This window comes from Choristoneura fumiferana, chromosome 21 (genome assembly GCF_025370935.1).
Source record: "Choristoneura fumiferana chromosome 21, NRCan_CFum_1, whole genome shotgun sequence".
NCBI lineage: Eukaryota > Metazoa > Arthropoda > Insecta > Lepidoptera > Tortricidae > Choristoneura > Choristoneura fumiferana.
The window spans coordinates 13,493,592-13,517,521 of record NC_133492.1 but is presented as its reverse complement, the minus strand read 5'-3'; the positions used below and the strand labels follow the sequence as shown (position 1 = coordinate 13,517,521).

General features: G+C 36.5%; 2 protein-coding genes across 2 annotated transcripts in view; both read right to left on the bottom strand.

Annotated features, from left to right (window-relative positions):
- Window positions 1–5,280: 5,280 nt before the first annotated feature.
- LOC141439862 (pancreatic triacylglycerol lipase-like) lies at window positions 5,281–9,298 on the bottom strand. The gene is made up of 6 exons (XM_074104278.1): window positions 9,200–9,298; window positions 7,927–8,110; window positions 7,211–7,359; window positions 6,844–7,089; window positions 6,403–6,745; window positions 5,281–6,227 (listed from the first exon to the last, which is right to left on the bottom strand). Exons 1-6 carry the CDS (start codon window positions 9,234–9,236, stop codon window positions 6,182–6,184), a joined length of 1,005 nt encoding a protein of 334 aa, XP_073960379.1. The 5' UTR covers window positions 9,237–9,298; the 3' UTR covers window positions 5,281–6,181.
- Window positions 9,299–12,819: 3,521 nt separating this feature from the next.
- LOC141439861 (putative odorant receptor 92a) overlaps window positions 12,820–23,930 on the bottom strand; it is a 22,644-nt gene continuing 11,533 nt past the window's right edge. Inside the window, exons 3-7 of the mRNA XM_074104276.1 lie at window positions 16,131–16,227; window positions 15,239–15,340; window positions 14,986–15,074; window positions 14,694–14,760; window positions 12,820–13,010 (exon numbers count right to left, since the gene is read on the bottom strand). Coding sequence (XP_073960377.1) covers window positions 12,951–13,010; window positions 14,694–14,760; window positions 14,986–15,074; window positions 15,239–15,340; window positions 16,131–16,227 — 415 coding nt within the window. The 3' untranslated portion in view covers window positions 12,820–12,950. The remainder of the gene's footprint in view (window positions 13,011–14,693; window positions 14,761–14,985; window positions 15,075–15,238; window positions 15,341–16,130; window positions 16,228–23,930) is intronic.

Here is a 23,930-nt window from a genome sequence, read left to right as displayed (position 1 = left end):
CCGTTTCAGCGTGAAGGAATAACAAACATACTCACTCACTCACAAACTTTCGCATTTATAATATTATTATTAATAGGATGTCCAGCTATCTACATACCAGACTTCATCCAAATCCGTCCAGCCGTTTCAGCGTGAATGAGTAACAAACATATTCACTCACTCACTCACAAACTTTCGCATTTATAATATTATAGTAGAAAAATCCTACTATATCTGTATCAGACGACCACCTCCACTATTGCAAAAGTTTCGAGAATTAGAAGCAGGAATAAAACGCATTGTTTATCAATTGCTCGATGATACATTTTATTAATGCCAATTAATAGTTACCCTTCTCTTTTACATTAATAATTAAAAAATAACTTGAATAAATTAAAAATTCTAATTATAAATTGACAGTTGTTATTTCTAATTTCTAAATACAAGCTTTGGGAAGAACTTGTTATCATTATCTTTTAGAATTTAGAATACTTAGCAATAGAAAAATAATCTCTATCGCCGCTTTAGTCATTGACTGTCGATCCCTAAATCGCTAAAAAAGTAATCCCCCATGGAACATTGAACAATTAATTATTTATGACAATGATAAGAATAATACTAGTCGTAAAAAAATTATCAATCATTTTATAAATCGTTGATATCATTAAAACTGTCAATCATTTTACCGTGGTTTTGTCCGGTTTTGGTTTAGACGCGATATGAAATAGGTACATTCTAAACTTTACATATTTCAAAATATAGCAATGTAAACAAAGATTATGTTTAAAGAAAACAATGGACTTATGTCCTTTTAAAAAACCTCGTATCTCAAAATCTATATTTTTTCTGAGTAAACTTTATGAACATTTCAAGGTTAAATTTTGTTGACGAATTGATTTATGATAGTATGCTGGCTCGTGCTAAAGGCACCCACTTCAAATAAGCAGAAAATTATTTTCAAGTTTTGGTAGTCGGTTCCATTTTTAGTTAAAAAAATTTTTTTGGAGTCTATTTTACTTTTTTATTAAAAAGTCTTTATTTCTTACTTTTTAGTGTTTTTTTGCCAAAGTACATCTCACAACGAGTCCATTCAGCCTAAACATGGCTTTTTTTTGAAGTCGGTTAAAATACCAAAACCAAATACTTTTCTGAAAACCGCATTAAAATCAGTTCAGCCAAACGCGAGATAATCGCGGACAAACATACTTATATACAGGTCAAACTGAAAGCCTCCTTCTTTTGAAGTTGATTAAACATATTGGACACGTATTTTATCTTTTGTCAATGAGGGTCTTTCGACAGGCGAAATATCGCTAGATGGCGTTAGTATCGTGAGGTCTGTTTGTCATTTGCGTCATGTTTGTGATTGCTTAAATCAGCCAATCGCAAGCGAGAATGAAACGTCACACGACACTAACGCCATCTAGCGATATAGCCAGTCAAAGTACCGCGAGGCACTGCGTCACTATTAAGCTGGCGATGTTAAGAAGGCCCCCTACAGTCCCGAACTTTAACGCGCTTAATCTTTGTAATTTTTTGTTGCTTAATTGACAAAAGAAAAAATATTTGTCAAATATTTTCTGACAATCCAGCTACCGTATTAAAGAGAATAATCATTTTACCTATTATAACTCAACCTATGTACCCACTTTGGAGATCTGCTAGCACAGGCATAATAGATAGATAGATAGATATAATCTTTATTCTTCAAAATAAAGACATGGCTTAGTAACTAAAGATTAATAAAACTAATAATTCAGCACTTAAAATTATACAAGGTAATTACGATAGCAAATAAAAACATAAATTAAATAACAATTAAACAGATCAGACACATAAATGAGAAGCCATGATAAGCTCATTGTCATGCCTAATTGCAGATTAGAGAATATAAAAAGTATACTTAGTGCTTTGTTATCCTCCTAACTCACAAGTCAAAGTTTTGATTTATGAACATCAAACTTTATGTCATTTATGATACTTTGATTTAAAATTACAATAAGTTCTTTATAAAGGACTCTGGGCGTTAGGAGGATAATATACTGATAATGAGTGAATAATTTATTTTTTCTTTAAGTATTATCAACCCGTCGAAATGTCCCGCTGTCGGGAAAAGGCCCCTGCTGGGCTACTACGAAACTCGAAACTCGAAGTTTGTATCGTACCGTCCCTCTCGCTCTCGTATTAAACAGTATAAGTGTCAGAGGGACCGCACGACACGAACTTCGAGTTTCGAGTTTCGTAGTAGCCCTGCTGGATTTCCAACTCGCTCCATCTGCGCTGTCTAACCAATCACTGGAGAACGCGTCCAGCTGTCATCCTGCCATCTCCACCTGCCGTGGCGCTATCCGGCCATCCGCGATCAAAGTCAAAGTCTAAATATAAATACATTTTTTCAATAGGGTATATCAGGCAAAGCTCTGCGGAGGGGGCGACACTTGCGCAAACCCATGATAACGTCAGTTCTCTTTATATTTTGTCGCCATGACAGATCATGGCATGAACAAAGAGTGTGAGTATTAATTACCTTTAAAAATCATGATAATAATATATTTATTTGTATCAAAATAACATGATATTTACATCGATAGTCTTAAGAGCGTGCAAACAAAAAATTGCCCATCCAGGTGGTTTTGAGGTTTTTTAAATGCCTTATTAATGTGTTAATGCTTACAAAACGAATATAACGTATAGATAAGCGTTTATTCTGGTGTATAGCAGTGATTCCCGTTTATTTCCGTCAGGGATTTTTTTTACCAAATCATTTTGTTAGTGAGGTTTTACAAATAAATATTTCCATTATAACCCACCACAAACGATGTAACTTTAGTATTTTATAATAGAAAATATAGTCTTTTAAATTTTAATACATAGGGCCATCACACGTGTCAAAATATTAGTTAATATTGCTCAAATACCATTCTACAACATGTCTAAATCGGTCTACTTAATAATTTTTTTTTCTCATTTATTAGAATGTATTTTCCAATAAACCAATTTTATTATAAATCTACAGGAAATGTTTAGTCTGTAATATTTTTTTCAGCGCTTAATAAAAGCTCATTTAATTTTGTCAATTTTCTAAACTTCGGTCCTAAATCGATTATACTTATAACCTCGCGCGTTAATAGTTAAGATTTAGAAAGCGCTGGACTCTCCCAAGGAACGGACGTATCGCTCTGCGCTCTACGCAAGGTTTAACCTTTACTGCAAACACCCGATACTTATAGCGCATCCGCAATTGCTTGATACTTGTTTAGTAATTTTCCATGTTAAAATTATTTTTATTGATTTTCGCAATTTTCACACAAACTAATACGGGTATGCGTTATACATTTCACAAGCATTTATTTAACTTGCCATATTAGTATGTATGTCAGTGAGTAGTGTGTAAGTATTAACTAAATTTGACCCACTTCCCGATTTTTGATTGAGATGAAACTGCGTGAATTAAATGTGCATGTGTGCGTGCGTGTGTGAATTAAATGACAATGTAATATTATTATTTATGACATGAAGCTGATCTGATGATGGAGCTGGAAGGTGGCCAGGAGAACTCTGTAATAAAACGACATAGCTCAACCAGGGACAAAGGTATAAAAAAAAAAATGTAACAAAGTTATTGAAGCTTTTATTTAACTTGCTTTGCTTGTTAATATGACAGTGAGTTATTATATAAAAGTAAACAAAATCTTGTTGTACATTAGAAATATTATAGTCTCAGATATGGACAATAAACGAAAATCATTTGGCATGAAAAAACACAGTACTGTTAAAGCTAAATGAGCTGTATCGAAAATACAAACTGAGACATGGATGCACAGAAAAACCAGAAAAAGAGACCAGCGCTGAGAATCGAACCCAGGTCCTCAGCAATCCGTGCTGCGTGCTATAACCCCTACACCACCGCTGGACAGGAATCTAGACACGAATTTTTCCTATGCATACATATCTCAGGTTAATTATTTCTACTACGCTACTTATGCAGCAGCACTAGCGACATCTATGTTCCGCTCTCATCGAGAGACGTCACACTCTTTGGGAACCAACCGCTTACCCAGACACTTGAAACAAAACAATCATGACACACATGTCATTTACCATCAGCCAAATATGTGGTCTACCACCCTAAAGTTGATAATCGTTTGCATGTCATAAAACAATAATGCCAATAGACGTGTCTGTTCTGTCGACTTGAAAGTTCGACTTTAGTGACATATTCATTTGATAGGAACTTGTTTAAAAATTGATAGACCACTTATTTGGCTGATGGTACATGCAATGTTCGTTGCACAGTAACTCCACATCTATTGCACCCTATTTTGGTCTTCTATTTTTCTTGGACGGACATATTGCGCATGCTTATACCTTCCCTACCTGATGGTATATTTTGACGATACAATGCCACAAATCAGGCGATTCGGTTTCAGTCATAAGTGCAATGCGTTTAGGTTGGGTCTTTTAATGATGTGTGGTCTAGTCATCGCCAGAGAAATTTCTTTCAGAAATGTTCGTCATTACAATGACTGGTCAGTATTTTCTTTGTGTAATATCTGACTATTTAATCAAAACAAATCAAAAATCAATGTTAATACGATATTACATAAAAATAATACTAAGTGTACGTAATGAAAACTACCCACAAACTTTATTGACTCACGTCGTCGCGCTGTGAGTAATTTGCTGCCAATTGCGACACACCTGCGACAAACTTTATCTCCTGCGGTCACCCGCGCACTGAATTTACTCTAACTTCTAAAACAAGAAGGTGAGGTACGGGGAGGCAGCTACTAGGTAGGACGCTTGACCTTGACAAATGCATCGTGTACAAAATAATACGACTATTGTACCGCGGGCGGCAAAATGCTCATAGCGCGAGCACTCTAATCTAATGTCAAAAAAATCTACCACCATTTCGGAACAATCTCTGTTGAGAAGAATCCGACAAGAAATAGTGGTAGATTTTTTTTATACTCGTATAATATTACCACCGTGTGGTACTATTATCTGAAATAGATGCCGTCCGACCCACCTTCCCACTGAGCCTTCACACCAGTGTTAAGGTAGGTAAATTACTTTCTTAGTCTTAACACTAGTATGAAAGAAGGTAAATTATATTACCAACCTTCACATTAGTAGTAAGGATGGGAAACCTGACACATTAGTGTGAAGGTTGGGAACCTCTTGAGATAAAAACAAGTGTTACAACCTCTTCAGATATATATCGTGATGTTCCCGTGGTCCAACTATAGTTTCTCCAACTGCTTTTCGACGGAGCTTCGCCCGAGCTTCGCCCAAGGGCGGAGCTCTTCTTTCTGGGTATTTTGCCCTTCGGACAACTGAAGTTACCAACCTAACCTACCTATTTTTGTATTTATATATAATATTTATATAAATAAGTGGAACCTAGCAGTGGGACCAACAGTCCGAAAGGTAAACCGTTGCCTGGTTACCCAAATTTAACACTGTTCCTACTCATATGTATGATCCACCGTCACACTGATTATTTTAAAATAGGTCAGTATGAAGGCTGGGAAAGTAATTTCCCTACCTTAACACCGGTGTGAAGGCTCAGTGTAAAGATGGGTCGGACCCGAAATAGATGTGCAGCGTGGTTCCTGGCTCTAAAGGGTATGACACACAATCCTTATTTTGTTACATTCATAATAAGCCTGTTTGCCGCAAACTACTCATGCAGCTGATTGCACACGTCATCCATCCTGTCCTTCAACCTTGAAATAACTAAAAGCGCTCACCACTACAGTTGTTTCATCGGCGAACAATACCACTTGACCATTGGGAGCAGAGGCAGCGAGATCATTTACAGTAAGAAATAAGTATGTACCCGTGCTCACCCTAGTGGGATTCCTGTGTTTATAATACCAACCTTCTTTAGACCTGGTTCACGAGAGTAAAGCCACGAGTACTTGTATTATTTTTCGTCTTGTGATTACCATAACTTTGTATGACTAAGGTAGGTTTAATTAATTGCGAGTATTGATTTGTATAAACTTTTATTTTCCAAAACTTCTGTGTCGTATAATTTTTCAACAAGCTTTTTTTTAACTTGCGAACTTTGTATTTATGTTCGAGTCAAATCTTTCAAATGATCTGGATTAATATTATAAAGAGGTTTTTAAAACAAAAAGTAGTGTTAGCCATTCATTAAATAGTTATTATCTTACACTTTATCAGTCTCAATCTAGAACGGATAACTTCTGTTGGTGTTGACGCGGTACATACCGGTTCTGAAATAAAAGAATAAAAGTTACAACCACTTGGCGTAACTAAGAGAGACTTCCGTATTGATTCAGTAGTTGAGATAAAATAATGCCGCTAAGACAATGTTTAGCTCAATAAGTAATACAGACTTTGAAAGAGTAGGTACTAAAGTTTATGAAGTCTTAAGTGAAAAAAACTTACCCAGTTTTCCTTAAGTCGTCATTTCCCATGTGAAGGTTAGCACCAGTGCAAGTGTTCCAGGTGATTTGCAAATTATTTGTGCACCGCCGGCCAACTAGATGGTTGTAAGTGACTGTGGCAGCAAACAGTTCCCAGGCACGGTTGTGGTTGCAAATGTTGGTCAGACAGCCAGGCTGGGAGATACCACCGTTGGGGAAGAAGTCGGCATTGCAGATTGCTGTTCCGATGCCAATACCTCCCACTGTGTAACCTCCGTCAGTGTGAATGCACTCCACATAACCACCGTCAGAAGGTGCGATGCGATCTCTGCTGTAGATAAATAGGGGGCCAGCAGGGTCCAGACCTTGTGAAAATAACTATCTTAAATCATTTGTCTTAGGGAGTTTTTCTAAAATGATAAGCTTCTGTATTACATAGAAATAAGAATAAGTGAATGCTTACCAGTAACACGGATGACCTGGCCGCCAAGTTCCCTGCCAGCATTGCCCACGAGATGAGCACCCATGCTGAATCCAACCAGGTGCATGGAGTCGAAACGGGCGCCGGTAACCTGGTTGAGGAAGCGGAGGAACTGGCCCAGCCCACGACCCACAGCTGGGACACCAAGAGCGGCAGTGACATAGTCAGACAGAGCAAGTCTTCTCCAGTCAAGTACAATGACATTGCAGTCCATTTTGTTAAGATATGCTGGAAAATAGTAATCATGATTAATAGAAAGTATTTGGCTTAAGTTACATAGAACAATATGTTAACGCCTGACAGAAAATTGTTTTGATAGAAAATATAATTCTGTCGTAAGCTAAATTACCTCTTCTGATCGTAGGATTGATATCAGTGTACTGATTACTGAGCCATCCATGGACGACAACGACAGTAGGCACGTTGGCATTGAAGTTAGAGTTGTGGATAGAGTTGGCATTGTTGATAATCAATGTCTGCGACACGATGGAGTTACGTCTAAAAACAACATAGAGATATTATGTATATAACGCTTTAATAAATTAAAATAGGAATAGTGTTACTTTAAAGTTTTGTCAATCAGCAATAATGTAACAATGACCACAAAATATTAAAAACAAGCAAAAGCAATGACTTAACAGAGAGAAAATTTTAGATGACATCGAAAATATTGATTAATAACCAAGCCCTGGTACTTGTAGTCACACATAAGGCATATTCTTATATAAACACTCCACTAATTATTTCCATAAACACTCCATTTGTCTCGTATACCTACTGATGTAACAGTACAGACAGTTTTTACGGTTCCGTACCTCAGTTGGCAACGGAACCCTTATAGGATTATTTTGTTGTTAGTCTGTTCGTCTATTTGTCTGACAAGACTGTTTGTCTCAGAAAGGTGTAGAGGCTGATGTATTTTCTAGTTAACATTATCTGAACACCAATGAATGAATGAAAATAATTTATAAGACTTTATTTTACAAAAAAAGATACAGTTTTTCACTGAGCCCTGCAAATCTGTTTTCATAGTTCATCTGCAGGATATAGTCTCAATAGACTCACCTCGTGTATAACAAGTACAAGTTGTTAGCAGGGTTCCTGTTGACTTCATCGAGCACTTCCATATTGGGTTCTGCCTCGAGATCTACATCGTGCATCTGACCGTCACCACCCGCTATCTTCACATATCGTGGGTATTCGTAGTCAGCAGGTGCATTGTCAGGTACTGGCGTGGCAACGACGTAAGCTGCAAGCACATGATTATGTTGATATTTGTCACATGAATTCGTTTCTTTTAGAATATCGTCAGAAAACACAAATGAATCAGCGATTACCTTAAATCAATCGCCGCATACAACTTGCGGTGACCGCAACAGTATAGGAATATGGTAGTTAGCCACACTAGGCGAGCGACAACTGCCCCTCATGAGGATTCGTGTGGTAGGCTATATCCTGAGGTCCGTTTGGCAACTTTAATTTTGTGATTGGTTAAATCAGGGGTTTTCAAACTTTTTGACTCAAGGGCCACACTGCACTTAATGTAAATTCGTGAGGGCCAAGACTTTGGCTGGTCATGGGGGTAATACATTAGTTGAGTAGACTTAGTCTTCAGGGGGTACCTAGATAAGAGTAACGTATAACGCTTTCTTTCCGCGGGCCGGATTAGAGGGGCTCGCGGGCCGGACTTGGCTCTTGGGCCGTACTTTGGAGACCCCTGGGTAAAATAATTGAATGATCCTATTAAAAGCAATACTATAACGTCAGAAGACCTTTCGATACTAACGTCATAAGTGATATTTCGCCCGTCAAGAAACCCTTAGATGGACTGAGGTGGACAGACTAACGTGAAGACGATGTTTGTTGGATGAAACAGTATGTAACAAGTTCAGCGATCAAAGTAGTGTAATTGCGGATTTAGCTGCTGAAATGTTTAATTTTTGCTTTAGGCGAATATAATTTTGAGGTAGAGTTCAATACAAAGCTGAACATCAAGAGTGCTGTATTAATTTTAATCCTTCAAGCTAAGGAAAATAAGTAGTTTTAAACCACATGTCCTAATCTGGTTTTAACCAGTTTTACCTTCTGCGTATATATAGAACAACAATGACAAAAAATAATTAAAAATATGAACTTTATTAAAAAAAAAAAAAATTATAACTGTTTATTTCATAACAATTTTACAATTAGTTAAGTGATATTCCTAGCTATATTAATGATGGTCATCGAGCGGTACTTTGAGAAAGATTCTAAACCGTAATTTATGCGAGTGTTTAAGTAGTTCATGTAATATTAAAGATCAAATTAAATTAAAGAAAAAATATCTCTAAGTACGTACCCGTCGCAATTACTAAAAAAAACAATGACGCTTTCATTATGGCTGCCGCTAGCGATCTACGTACTCTATTTCTTAGACACGTATTTATATTAAAAAAGATAATTTACTTATGTAATCAAACTGTATGTGTTGAGATTAATAAATAATTATTTAAGTACCTACCAAAAAAAGGTGAAATTGGACTTTGACTAAGTATGCTTATTATCAAATTTTAATCCTTTCATAATAATCGTGTTCCGTTGATAAAAAATACTTTGGAAGATACATTTATTTTGATAGACATTATATTTAACTAGAGTTTACCCGCGGCTTCGCACGCGTAAACTATTCGATCTTATAGTTACAATTGAAATTCCGGTATTAAAAAAAAAACCGTGGGAAATTCCAAAATTTATATCGTAAATTTCATTGAGGTGTTGTGTTAAGAACAACTATCCCGTGGGAATATTTAAATAAAAGTAGCCTATGTGTTATTCCAGATGTCCAGCTATCAACGTACCAAATTTCATCTAAATCCGTCCAGCCATTTTAGCGTGAAGGAGTAACAAACATACACACACACACACACACACACACACACACACACACACACACACACACACACACAAACTTTCGCATTTATAATATAAAGTAAACTTTCGCATTTATAATTATAATATAATAAGTAGGATAAGTAGGATTAGTAGGATAGTCAGTTATTTTATAGATCTAGTGAATAGTATTTTTTCATCGTATCGCGTAATAAATGACTCCGATATACTAGAAATTATTGTTCTAATTATATGGCAATAGTTCAGTATAGTCGGAACAATGCTTTCTTTTTCTTTGGTGACCTAAAACCTGAGGAGGAACGACCTTCTTTCGTAATTGTACGAAATAGATTGCGTTTTTTTTTAGTAGTTTATTAATAACATTATTTACAATGATCCTTGTTATTACTTGTTACAAAGGTTTTGTAGCGATAATAGTTTTTCCCAAGCGTTAGTTTTTTCAATTGTTTATTAATAACATACAATGATCCGTTGTTGACTACGAATCATTTTGGGCATTTTTGTTATTATTCAAAGAAACCGCCACAGTGACACCTGACAATCAATCATTAAAATTATTGCCAGTGTAAGAAATTAGTTCCAATGAAATTCCGCAATAGTCATATATTTCTGGTCAGGCTTTAAATACGAACTTTTCCGACAAAATACATTATTCATTTCTTCTGTACAAAAACAGAGATAAGTAATAGAAAATCACAATAGGTTTACAAATTTGCAACTGAAGTGTCGAAAACGCCGATGGGCGTCTATTCTGCAGAAGCGTCGGCATCGCAGCAAAGTACTTACATAATCTGCACGGCTACTATGAAACTCGAAACTCGAAGTTCGTATCGTACCGACCCTCTCGCTCTCGTATTAAATAGTATAAGTGTTAGAGGGACCGCACGACACGAACTTCGAGTTTCGTAGTAGCCCTGCTGGCGCGCGGCAATGAATGGGTTAAAGAGCTTTACAAACTGCAATGCAGGATAATGAATAGATTTATTTTTCCCTGAATGGCAACACTGGCATAGATAATAGATTGCTCGTTTTTGGCTCGAAAATCGAACTTGTGATTTTATTTTGCTTAATATACAAAATGTACACACCCAATATCATATTTTCTCAAGTTTTTCGCGATTCCCAAGATCAAAGAATCGAATTGCTTTAGAATTCCAGAAAAATAATTCGTTGTTTGGGAGAAAAGTGTCAAAATGGTGTTGTAGAGCGCCATCCTGCTCTGTCTCGTTTTTTTCCCGTTCTGGCGGTTCACTTTTATATTATAGATATGCCAAAAGTTTCAAACAAAGTACTATTTATTTCAATTTTTGAATATATTTTTAGGTAATACTTAGTAGTGATGAAAAGTTACACAAAAATACAAACTACAAACAACTACAAAAATAAAAAACACTACACACTACAAACAAAAATTAATCACGAATGATGTTTTTTAGCAAAGCGTAATACAGAAAATAGTAACTAACACATAAATTACAGTTATTCACTTGTTACTATTATAAACTTAAATTAAAGGAGGAGAGGATGGTCCTCTGTAACCTCTTTGTTATTTCCGTACAAAGCTGCAAAGCGACTAAGACCCCGTGGACTAGGACCCCGAACGGGACAAAGTCGTAGTATACCTTCGCTTTTTCAGATGCTGCACCAGCTCTGTTGCAGGTTCCATGTAGATGGGAAGGGGACAGCGTGTCACTAGAGGTTGCATCTCACACAAACACTCGACCCATTCTATATGGAATCGAATTCAAACCATCCAGTGTCTTAATTATTCTCCGAGAACGTTCTAGATATAACAAATGAAATTGCATTGATTACTAAATTCTTAAATCCCCATGAAACATTTGGATAATTAATCAAAGTGCGATAAGATAAAGCGTACCTGCATTGTGTTCTCTGTATTTTTTAGAGTACCTACTAAAATGACAAAAAATTGCGTGACAGATAAAATATTTCGCGTATCACATCTTAGTTATATAAACTAATAAATAATAATAATAATCTACGTCTTACAGATAATCTTGCTATTGAAATTTTTACATTCAAAATCTAGATAAAGACTGAAGTTATTTTTTATTTTTATTTAGGTACCTAATAAACGGACTTCCCGTTTATTCGGGTTCGCATGTAGCCCAGTAGTAGCTTATTGGTGAAAGCCTCTCAGTTTTTGCTCTTTTAAAGGAGCAAGTGATCTTCATTCAAGTGGAAACTACAGCCCAGGCCTCTTATTTTGAAATAAAACTAGTGCCCAGCAGTGGGGCGCAACTGGCTGTAAGTGAACGTCTTCCGGCTGATGATAATAATGATGACGTCACCTACACTAACTAATTTGTTTATTTTTTCAATAGCTAGGAGACCTTAATATTTTGTACTGTTTATAGCCACTGCTCTTTGGACTTGATGTCAAAAGCTACAAACTTTAGTCTAGCCTCTAATCTAATTAGGTTTCTTACATTGGATGATGACTTTATACTACAAAACATGTAACGTAGCGACTGAGACAGCTCGTAGTTGGACGCTGTACTCATATTCATAAAAAAAAAACTAAAATAATGGATTGCAAGGATGAACTGATGGAAATATCTCATATTCACTTGCATTTTTATTATGCTTTAAACTACTACCACAATTAGGACTTATCACACTAACAACATCTTGTGCTGATGGCTCGTGATGAACTTATATTTTTACTAGCTTTTGCCCGCGGCTCCGCCCGCGTGGTATTCGATTATCGCGCGCTGTTCCCTCGGGAACTGTGCATTTTTCCAGGATAAAAAGTAGCCTATGTCACTCTCGGGCTCATAAACTATCTTTATGCCAAAAATCACGTCAATCCGTCGCTCCGTTACGGCGTGAAAGACGGACAAACACACAAACATACAAACACACTTTCGCATTTATAATATTAGTATGGATGATCTCTTTTTGTGATCTACATGTCAATAATCACCTAGTTATAAAAGGAAATAAAAATTAAGAACAAAGAGTAAGCTAAGCTTCCTATGGATTATTCTAAGTATTAATCAAACTGCGATTAGATTACTGATATCTGTAATTCGTGAATAGGTTGATAATCAAGAAACTTATACACGTAATACATACGTAAGGGTTGGTACGCTATGCAATCAAAATACTATAACTCTACAAATAAGCGATTATACAATACTATTACGTGCTCAAGTAAAGAAAGTACTAAGTATTTATTATTCCTTGTAGTAAACGGTGCGAAGAATAGTAAAATAAGACCACGAGTTACTTATTATCTGAAACAAAATACAAGATATATTTATCATAGACCAAATATAATATTTTATTTATATTATATTTGGTCTATGATATTACGTACAGAAGCGTACAGACAAAATAACTGCACGACGTTAGCAAAATTTTGTTTAAATCATAATTATACGAATAGAAGATGTGTTAGAGAGGTATCACTCAAAGCGTAAAGAATTAACACAATAAAAGGTGTTACGATCGAATCAATTTAAATGAATAAAAAAAGTCCCGAGCTTTTCATCACAGAATGAGTTAAAATCTCAAAAATGTATGCTTGTGATATTTTGTGGTCAAAAAATACATTGACAAAACTAAAAAGTAAAAATTTTGAAAATAGAACGCGTTATGAATTCATTTGTTTTACGGTAACTTCTTAAAATTATTTTATTATTATTTATGTTTGTCATGTCTTCTCAACGAAAAGCAATAATTTCCTTATACAACGCCGGAAAACGACAGTGTGAGATAGTTGGTCGCTAAGTGTCAGTCGTCAATTAGTTTCCAAGACTATTATGCGGTACAATGAGCTCGGGCATGCCGCAGACCGTCCAGAAAGAGGACTGTTAGGACTCCCAGGCTCCGGAACATTGTCAAGAAACGGCTTGACCGTAATCCACGAAACAAAGTGCGAAAAATGGATCGGGAGCTGGTGTAAGTCGTTCGACGGTGCAACGTGTTGTCGCTAATGACCTCAAACTGAGAGCGTACAAACTGCGTAATGCACAGCTCCTTGAAGATAAAGATAAAAAAATTCGCCTTGACAGATGTCGTGTCAAACAGCGTGCCACTACTGAAAAATGGGAAAATATTGTTTTTTCAGATGAAAAACTTTTTTCCATTGAACAGGCCCATAATCACCAAAATGACAGAATTGATTCTTCTACTCGTCCTGGAGCGGCCGCAGTTATTCCTCACCGCCAAAACCCGGAAATATACAAAACAGATATTCTTGAAGTCGTACTTCTTCCTTGGAGTCAACGACATTTTGACAACAAGCCGTGGATATTCCAACAGAACTCTGCCCCATCTCACTGAGCCCGCAGAGTGCATCAGTAGTGTAAAGACAATTTATCCGGATTCATAAGCTCAAAGGAGTGGCCACCCTACTCGCCTGATCTAAATCCAATGGATTATAGTTTGTGGTCAATTTTAGAAGCAAGGACCTGTGCAAATAAACACCAAAGTGTAGAAGTCCTGAAAGCAACGCTCGCCAAAGAGTGTGCAAACAATATCTGTGGAAGAGCTGCGGTATATCGTCGATAATTTTGACAAAAGTTTGCATATGTGTATCAAAGCTAAAGGCGGATACTTTGAAGTGAATTGTTTGTTTTTTCTGTAAGATTTGTGTAAGCAATAAAAACATTTTCCAAAAATTCTTTGTCAACGTGTTTTTGGGCCACGGTGTATATTAATCAGTTAGACTTTGAACTATGCATGACACGCTATGACAAATCGTCGGATTTAGTGTCAAAGCCTCAAATATATATTGTGCTAATTACGAGCCGATAAAAAAAAAGTAACTTTACGTCATAAAAATAAATTAAAAAATCATATGACACAAATAATTCACATTTTTGATTTGGTACTGAGTCTGGTTTGACTATATCAGTTGGATTAAGAATACAGATCGATATGACTAATGTCGCAATTAAATATTAGGTACATACTTTACAAAATCCTTTCAAGCAAATTACAGAAAATTTATTCGCACTCAGTCGTTGTGGTTTTTGTGCCCTGGAAAAAAGGTAAGTATTTGTAGAAACTTAGCAAAAATATTTACACCTACTGAAACAAATTCGCCTTCCTCAATTCACCTTCGACAATTAGCCTTCGAAAATTCGCCTATATCATTTATTGTCTTATTTAAAAAACTTACTCATATTATGAATGCGAAAATGTGCATTCATCGCAAGAAAAAAAAAGTGAAAATTATCTTATATTTTCAAATTTAAACTTTACCTTATCATCAACAACAGAATAGTATTTTTGGATCTTGAATTCATTTCGTACCATTTGCACAGATATGCTGAGTCGCTGATTTTCGTACTCTAAAAATAACAATAAACAATAAATAAAAATCAACGCAATATCGAAAAATGCAATTTCAAAATTAACTACTTGACTTAAATATTTGGTAGCAATTTCATAGGTAAATACCTAGCTACCTGTAGCTACCTAATAGTTGTAGTAACATACATAAGTAAGTAGGTACCTCGGTGATTAATTTTTCCCCAAAAACACTTATCATAAAAATCTGGAGCAGAACCGATGAGAGAAATAAAAGACAACCGGGAATATCGCCCCAATCACCAATCTGAAAATTTAACCAATTTAAAGTCAAGGCTCAAGATTTGCCAACGGACTCCATTGTGCGTCGTATTTTGGGTGTTCTTAGAAGCGTCGAAAACATGAAATAGCGCTCAAAAACCTGCGATGCAGATATGGGTGCGAAGGCTGCTAAACTTAAAAGAGACTGTGGGCCACTTATGTCTACCGAATGGCGACCCATTGTGTTCCAGGGGTAGTCATTTTAGCTGAGACCAAAAGAGGTGATGGCAAGATGACTTGGACACATAACAATTAAGTGGCAGAAGCATGCTCTTGACAGAAACGAGTGGCTGAAAGAAGGTAAGACACACAATGCGGAAGTTGACACATTCAGTGCCAAGAATCTGACTGTCGGCTTCTCTATTCGTAGGCAGTTTTCGCTACAAATAGAAAAACGCAGCTACTGGTTAAAAGCGTAGTGCTTAGCGATATGTGGTCGTGAATGTGTTAGGATATAAAAAAACGTATCCACTACGGTTTCCTTTTAATTAAATTATACAAAAGTACTCAAGCCAAATAAAGAGTAAAGACAATACTGCATATAAATGAAGTGGGTCAAGAAACTACGCCTAGCCAATTTAGGTTGCACTTGTGTGCGTGCAATTTGTATACGGTGAGACATAGTTTAACCACACTTTGTCTTTTGTTGAACTTTATCTTTACGTTTTATTTTGCTTGAGCCTCTAAACTCAATTGTTCGAAATCAATGTAGGTATTGATTATAAATACGACATAGAACAACAACAAACACAACTGGAGAATGACATCTTTTATACCATCAAAGTCAAACCAAGAACGCATATTTCCACTGCGCCCACCATTACGTTAAAAAAATTAGGTAATGTGAAAATAAGTTCCAAATCATCCGCCAACCTGCAAAAAATTGGTTTAAATAGGTTTTTTGTTTACTATTTGTGTCCCACTAATATTGAAATGCGAAAGTTTGTAAGTCTGTTTATTTGTTATCTTAACACGTCTAAACAGCTGTACCGATTTAGATGAAATTCGGTATACAGGTAGTTTGAGTCCCGGGGAGGGAAAAGGATATTGTTTATCCCGGAAAATGACATAGTTACATAATTCCCGCGGAATAACGATAAACGAATTCTACGCAGACGGAGTCGTGGGCAATAGCTGGTTGCTATAATACTTTTAATCTTTACAACCAAATATAATTTAACTTAACAATTTTGAATTTTATAAATATTTAGCACTAGCTAGCTTTTTTTTTAATTTTCTAAATCTTATTTTATAAGAACCTTCTCCTGACAATAACAAACACAATAAAAAAACCAGCCAAGAGCGTGACGGACACGCCAGAAATAGGGTTCCGTAGCCATTATGAAAAAATTAAGTAATAAGTATTTTTCTAAGGATTTCGTATTTTGTACGGAATATTCCAAGTTTAGGTATATTTTATACCTTAGGCTGATATTTACTCTTAAACCACTAATAATTCTCAGGAAAACTTAGCCGTTATAGTTTTCCTTATAAGTTTGATATACTTTCTACCATCTTGAATTTTTTCAAATTTTTCCACCCACCGGTTTAGATTTTAGAGGGGACGCTCAATTTTAATGAAAATTTGCACTTTAAAGTTGAATTTTTCGCAAACAAATCAATAAATCGCAAAATCGTCCTAGCAAACTAATACCCTATAGGGTTTGATGAGAAAAAAAATCATCCCCACTTTACATCTAAGGGAGGTACACTAAAAAAAATTTTTTTAAATGTTTTATTGTACCATTTTGTCGGCATAGTTTAATTATATATCCGTGCAAAATTACAGTTTTCTAGCATTGATAGTCCCTGAGCAAAGCCGCGGACGGACAGACAGACAGACATGGCGAAACTATAAGGGTTCCGTTTTGCCATTTTGGCTCCGGAACCCTAAAAAAGAATTAGCGAAATCGGTCCAGCCGTTCACGCGTGATGCCGTGACCAAGGGAAATAATGAATCTTTTTATTTATTAAAAATATATAATTAAAGATTAGTCTTAATAGTATATCAGTTTGGAAGGAGTTTACGAGGGCTGCCTTGTAAGTTGTGTCGTTTGGAAAAACAAAAGACAATTAAGAGTTAAATGGTATTTATTGTTTTTGAAAGTAATCACCGTGATATGTAATATTTTCATTCGATCGAACTAAGTAGTTAGTGCAGTACTATACGATGTCTTGGGTTATTTTTTCGGAACTCGCCGATAACTTCAGGTAAACAAAACGTGATATACCAGTCAGCATTAACTGTTTTACGGTCTTCGAGCACGATGGTGGCAACGTGGCCATTTTTCGCTACAAAAGTGGTGACATTTTTTCGAAGTGCTCTGTGAGCGTATTACTTTGGTCGGTTTTGGCTCATCTTGGAACACCCAAACAGTCGACTGCTGTTTAGAATCCGGATCGTAGGCATATATATGGGTAAGGCCACGAATTTTAACCAATGTGACATAGAAATAACATAAAAAAATACGTGACGTTACCATAAAACGTAACGCAAATTTTAAAAGCCTAGATCAAACTGGTAAAAATTCCCATTAGTTAACGTATGTATGAAAAAAAAATACATGTCAAATAATAAAGTGAAGTTTTTATTTTTACTAGAACTTTCTGACGATACTGATCTTAAATCTGTCCTATATGAAATCTATAGAGCTAAACATGAGAATGTGGAAGTAGAAGTACCCTCTAGTTGACGAAACATCTTTCCAAAAGTGTATCTTTACATGCCTCTCTAACACTGACAATAAGGTGCACATTTATAAGCATAACGAATTTGGATGTGTTTTTTTTTATTCGACTGGATGGCAAACGATCAAATGAGTAAGAGATCACCACCGCCCATAAAAATCTGCAACGCCAGGGGTATTGCAGACGCGTTGCGAACCTAGAGGCCTATGATGGGATACCTCACGTGCCAGTATTTCACCGGCTGTCTTACTCACCACGCCGAAACACAACAGTGCAAGCACTGCTGCTTCACGGCAGGATTAGCGAGGAAGATGGTGGTAGCAATCCGGGCGGACCTTGCACAAGGTCCTACCACCTAGTTGTGAGCATGCTTGTGACTTCGACTGTACAAGCTAATAAATACCTCAAAGAAATGGCCAAAACCTAAATCACAGGTTTTACCAATTTAGGAAGTAGTATCTTAGTTAAGTGGACAATGTAAAAAGATGTTTTTGGAAATAAATTATTATGATTATTAAGTTTAGGTAACAAATGAACTAAGTAGGTAAGTGAATCCCTCCGTTTGTCTCTCACTTTAAATACGCTATGCATGTAGCAGGACGTGAACACAGAACTCGCCACAATTCTCTTGTGCCGATCCCTGCACCTACAGATTAAAATTTATTTAAATTCAAAATATCCATCTAACTAACTTACTGTGCGTGCAGTCATTGGAAACCTAATAATAAACTGGTGTAAGTTAGAATTTTCTGTGTGAACTTCCCTTTACCACATTTTTTCGTTACGTTATGTACAAAATACGTAGCATTTTGTAAAAATGTAACGTAATCGTAACGAAAGTGTAACGTATTTTATACAAAAAATCGTTTATCATGGTGAATAACGACATTTTGAACATAATAACACATGCCACTTACATGGAAAAGATTACCCTATCGTATGAAAAAACAACCAGTTAAAAATAATCACTACTTACCCTTAAATCGAACAAGCACTTTCGACGTTTTTTCGAAAAAAAACCTCCGCGTCACTTTTGATGGTTGTTTGTCAACAAACTGATGAGATTTTTTTATCTCATCGATGTTGCCCTATTAGAGTATTAGTTGCCAGTGTACAAAAACAAATTTCTACCGAAATTGGCGTTAAAGGTAGCCTAATTAAGCGTCACCTAAGTGTTCGTAACGAAAACGTGGTTTTTTGGCACGTGAAAAGAAATAAATATAAAACAAGAAAATTATTTGATTATCATGATTCCGCAATCGGTAGAACTATCGTTATATCATTAAATTTTGTTTAAACAAAATCATGATCATGAATAGATAAATAGCATGAAAATAATAAAGTATTAAGTACTCGTGGTCAAAAAAATAGTCAATTTTCGTTACGTTTGGACGGTAATATATTTTTATTATTTTTTTAAAAGGGTTTAAATCAATTATCTCATTTGCGACCTCAAGAGTTTATATCGCGTAATATAATAAAAAAAAATGAAACCTCAGGGTGTTATCAGTTTTTTTTTTATCAGCTTGTCAAATTTGAAACGTCCAAATTGGTCAAAATTCGCGGCCTTACCCATATATCCAAGATTTGTCACCACTGATAATGTCATAAATGTGTTTAGAGTCTCCTCGGTTGAATTGCCACAGAGTTTTGCGACATCATCTAACGCGAGCCATTTTTTGGTCTTCACTAAGTAATCAGTTGTCGTACAGCATCAATGTTTTCCTGGGTTACGGCTGTTTTTGATCGGCCTTCACGGTGTCTATCACTAAGACTAGAGAAACGTACGTAGAAGTTTTAAATACCAGCGTTCGACATTCCGGATGCATGGTGCTTTATTATTAAAAACCGTAGTCAGCTGTTCAAAGCACTGAAGACGCGTTAAATCCCTTTTGAAGTTGTAAAAAATGATCGCACGAAAATTTTCCTTCGAAATTTCCAAATTTTTTACAAATCACTTGTCAACTTTGAACCGACGGTGTACTGAAACGGTTCGGCCGATCTCGAGTCGTTCTTTTGTTTTCGAATTCTAAATTCAAATATTTTAAGATGATACTGGTTTTTTTTTTAATAATCACGGAAGTTTTGCAAACGACAGAACTTAAAAGGCAGCGCTCGTAAGTTAGGAAATCCGATCTAATTTAAATATTAATGTACCTAATATTTCGAATATTTTTGAAAATAAATTGATAACTGTCTTCTTCGACGTCCACTAAACCGTTTATTTTGTTGTACATAATGTTTGAACGTAGAACGCACGTGTTACTTAAACCACGGTTGCTTGGGAAATGACAATTTTAATATAATTGACAGCCCTTTTATAGGCTGCCGGAAAAATCTTAACAGCGCGATTCAGCTTTTCATTAAGACAGGATAGTGACATCTATCGATACAAAACAAAACTAAAATCACGGTTTAACATACCGCCCACCAAGGACAAATTAAAAAAATAATGTCCTTAATTCCGCCCACCATGAGGCAGTGTAAAATAGAATCACAAACAAACAGAATCACAATATTCAAAACTAACTTGAACAATTAACATAACTTAAATTCACAATATTCATAACATGCATATCAATAATATGAAACTCAATGATCGATACTACACAGCACAATAAAATTTCATAACTTACTCACATAACTGACTGTTTTTATACAAACACAATAAAAATTGAAACAATTGCTCTACAACTAAAGCCAATAATTCACACAAAACAAAACCATATTTACACTAACACTAACAGAATACAAATTATGAATCTACAGGCAAGAAACAAAGCTTACCAACAGGTATTTTAATAATATTGCCTTTGCAACTTAAACTAACCACTCGCGTGATTCCATCCGACCCTGGGTGCTTCGCAACTACAATGCCATACAACCACCGTGCCGGAGGCATATCATCTTCTTTAATTAATAAAATATCACCAACAGTTGGTTCAGGTGTTTGATTCACCCATTTGTAGCGATGGTGAAATTGTGTGAGATGTTCACGCGACCAACGATGCCAGAAATCTTGAACCATCTTTTGCGTTAGTTGCCAATAATACAATTTTCTTAAATTATTTACATTTAAAGCTTCATAGTTGGAGTCTAGATCCAGCACAAGAGGCTCGCTTACCACAAAATGATCAGTTGTTAATGGTATTGGTATAGGAACATCAATCCAAGGAGTCAACGAGGTAAGTTTGCTTTTTTTACTAATCTTTTTCTTTTCTTTCAGGTTTGCCAGCTCTTCTTCGAAGTGTTTATTCTGAACAAACTTAATGCATGTCATTAAACTGTCCTGTATTTCCTTACTTGTTAACCACTTACAAACAACTTCTTTTCTAGCTAGCTTTCCCAACCTCTTACAGAATGCTACGACGCGGATGAGTTTTCTTAACTTGGAAAACTTTGAGATTAGTCTTTCGCCAAAGTCTTCAGTGCCGCCATCGTTCACTTTACAGGTGTTTACACATAGTTTATTTGTTTTTTCTTCTAAATTAGTTTCTTTATATACAATTTTTCTATAACTGATATCTTTCTGTTTCAGCCATTCCGGACCTTCTTTCCAGAGCAGTTCGTTTTGCAGTTGCTGCGTTCCCCGCGATGCACAGTCTGCTAGGTTCTCTTTTGAGCAAACATGTGACCATAGATAGTTCAACTCATCTTCAGAATTTTTACACCAGAGGATGCGCTGATAATCTGCGTCGTCTTGATCTACTTTCACCTGTCTGTGCGTTTTCATAATATCTGCCACAAGGCAAACAGGATGCCACCGCCATCGAAGGATAGTGTGCCATAGATCGGGTTGTAATCTTAGCCCCACTAACAGGTCTTGTTGTGGTAAGACACCGTTGGTTCCAGGATACGAAGCGTTAAACACAACACGTAGCTTCGTTGCTGTTCTATTCTCTTGGACCACTGGATGATGAGGTAAAATAACAACACCAGCTTTGTCTTGTTCTTCTTTTTGGCACAATCTCCGCGTGACCAAGATCAATGCATTCGTTTATCACTTCTGCATAGTGTTTCTTGATTTGAGTATCTTTAGCAAATCTTCTTTCTATTTGATTGAAGCGTCTAGTAACTGTAGCTTCAAAGTTGCCGTGTTGACAACTGGGACTTGAATTAAGAAATGGACCTGTGCTATCACGAGTTGTAGTAGCGGCAAATGTTTCCTCACACTTCTTCTCCTCGTCGGTGTAGTTCTGCTTGGGATCCGTCACAAAATTATCTGCCTCGAGCTCCCAAAACTTTTTGAGCAGCTCGTTTTCATCTACATGAATGTGGTTAACGCAGATATTTTTGTGTAAATCCAATTCATCGAAATGAATCGGCCCAGAAAGGATCCAGCCCAAAGTGGTTCGTTGGGCGATGGGTGCTCCCAATGGAGCTTTGATGATACCATCGAGCAGTATCCGTCCATAAACATCCGCTCCCAGCAGCATATCAATTTTGCCTGGAACATTGAATGACGGATCAGCTAGTTCTAAACCTGACAACTCTGACCATAACTCCACAACCACTCTTTTATCAGGTAGAGCCGAAGTGAGTTTGCCCAACACAAAAGCATGAATCTCAACCTCATATTCAGGATCATGAAGTGATGCTATCTTCACATTCACCACCGACTTGGAAACCATTGTTGGGTTTCCTTCACCTCCTAGTCCTGAAATGTTACTTTTGTGGGGAATTTTCTTAAGTCCTAGCAACTGGACTGCTGACTCCGTAATTAACGAAGCCTGGGAACCTTGGTCGAGTAAACATCTAAGCGTAATGCCTGATCCTGATTTCGACTGAGCGCTTACTAATGCCGTCGCCAACAAAACTTGACTGCGGCTGGTCGAAACACAGGCTGTAACGCTTGATGTGTGATCATCACCTGAAGCAACTGTTGTACTGTGCGTTACAACATTATTCTCAACCGAGTGTATTGCCTTTACTTCGGAATCGGTTGAGCTGGTAACATTTTTGGGGTGCAACAAAGAATGATGCTTGCGCTTACAAATTCGGCATCTAGTAGGAATACGGCATGAAAAAGCATTGTGACCTGAGCCTAGACAATTGAAGCACAGATTGTTGGATTGGATGAAATCACGTCGAGTGTCAACTTCGACCTTTGCGAAACCTTTGCAATTACATAATTTGTGACTTTCTGAACAGTAAGCACATGAAACGTCTATCACATGATGTACCCGTGCACTGACAGGACTTTTCTGAACAAAATTACTTTTTGACAGTTTGGGATCAATGAACTCAAGTGCTCTGAATCTAGTTTCTAAAAAGTCCTGAAACTGCTTCAGTGTGGGCTATCTAACTTTAGACACATTATGTGAATCACAATTATGTCCCACGTACTTATATCTATACCTAAGTTTCGCAATGAATATAAACACTCATTTGTCGTGTCTAACAACTCTTTAGCGCGCTTGAAGATTCTGTGGTGATGTTTTTCTGACTTAAGAGTCTCTTCAAGATACAATTTGACAAGTATTTCTTGTTATTGTAGCGCTTTTCAAGCTGGTTCCAACATAACTGGTAATTGTCTTGCGTGATCTGGACGTGACGTAAAAGCTGTTCAGCTTCACCGGTTAAGTGCCCTTTCAGATAGTGCAACTTCTGGACGTTATCTAGGGACTCGTTCTTATGGATCAATGAAACAAATAAGTCGCGAAAACTGATCCATTCTGAATACTTTCCGAAAATGATGGAATCGAAATCTTGGGCAATTTAATCAGATCGTTACTCTTGCTCTGGATTGCTGACGCTGCTGTAACGAATGAGCCGCTGCTGCTTGCTGAAGAGAGACTTGTGGCATTTATACTGGTTAATGCAGACTTCAGTTCGTACATGTGTCTGTATAATTCTTCAGTAGCTTCATACAGTTCAGTTTAACGTAA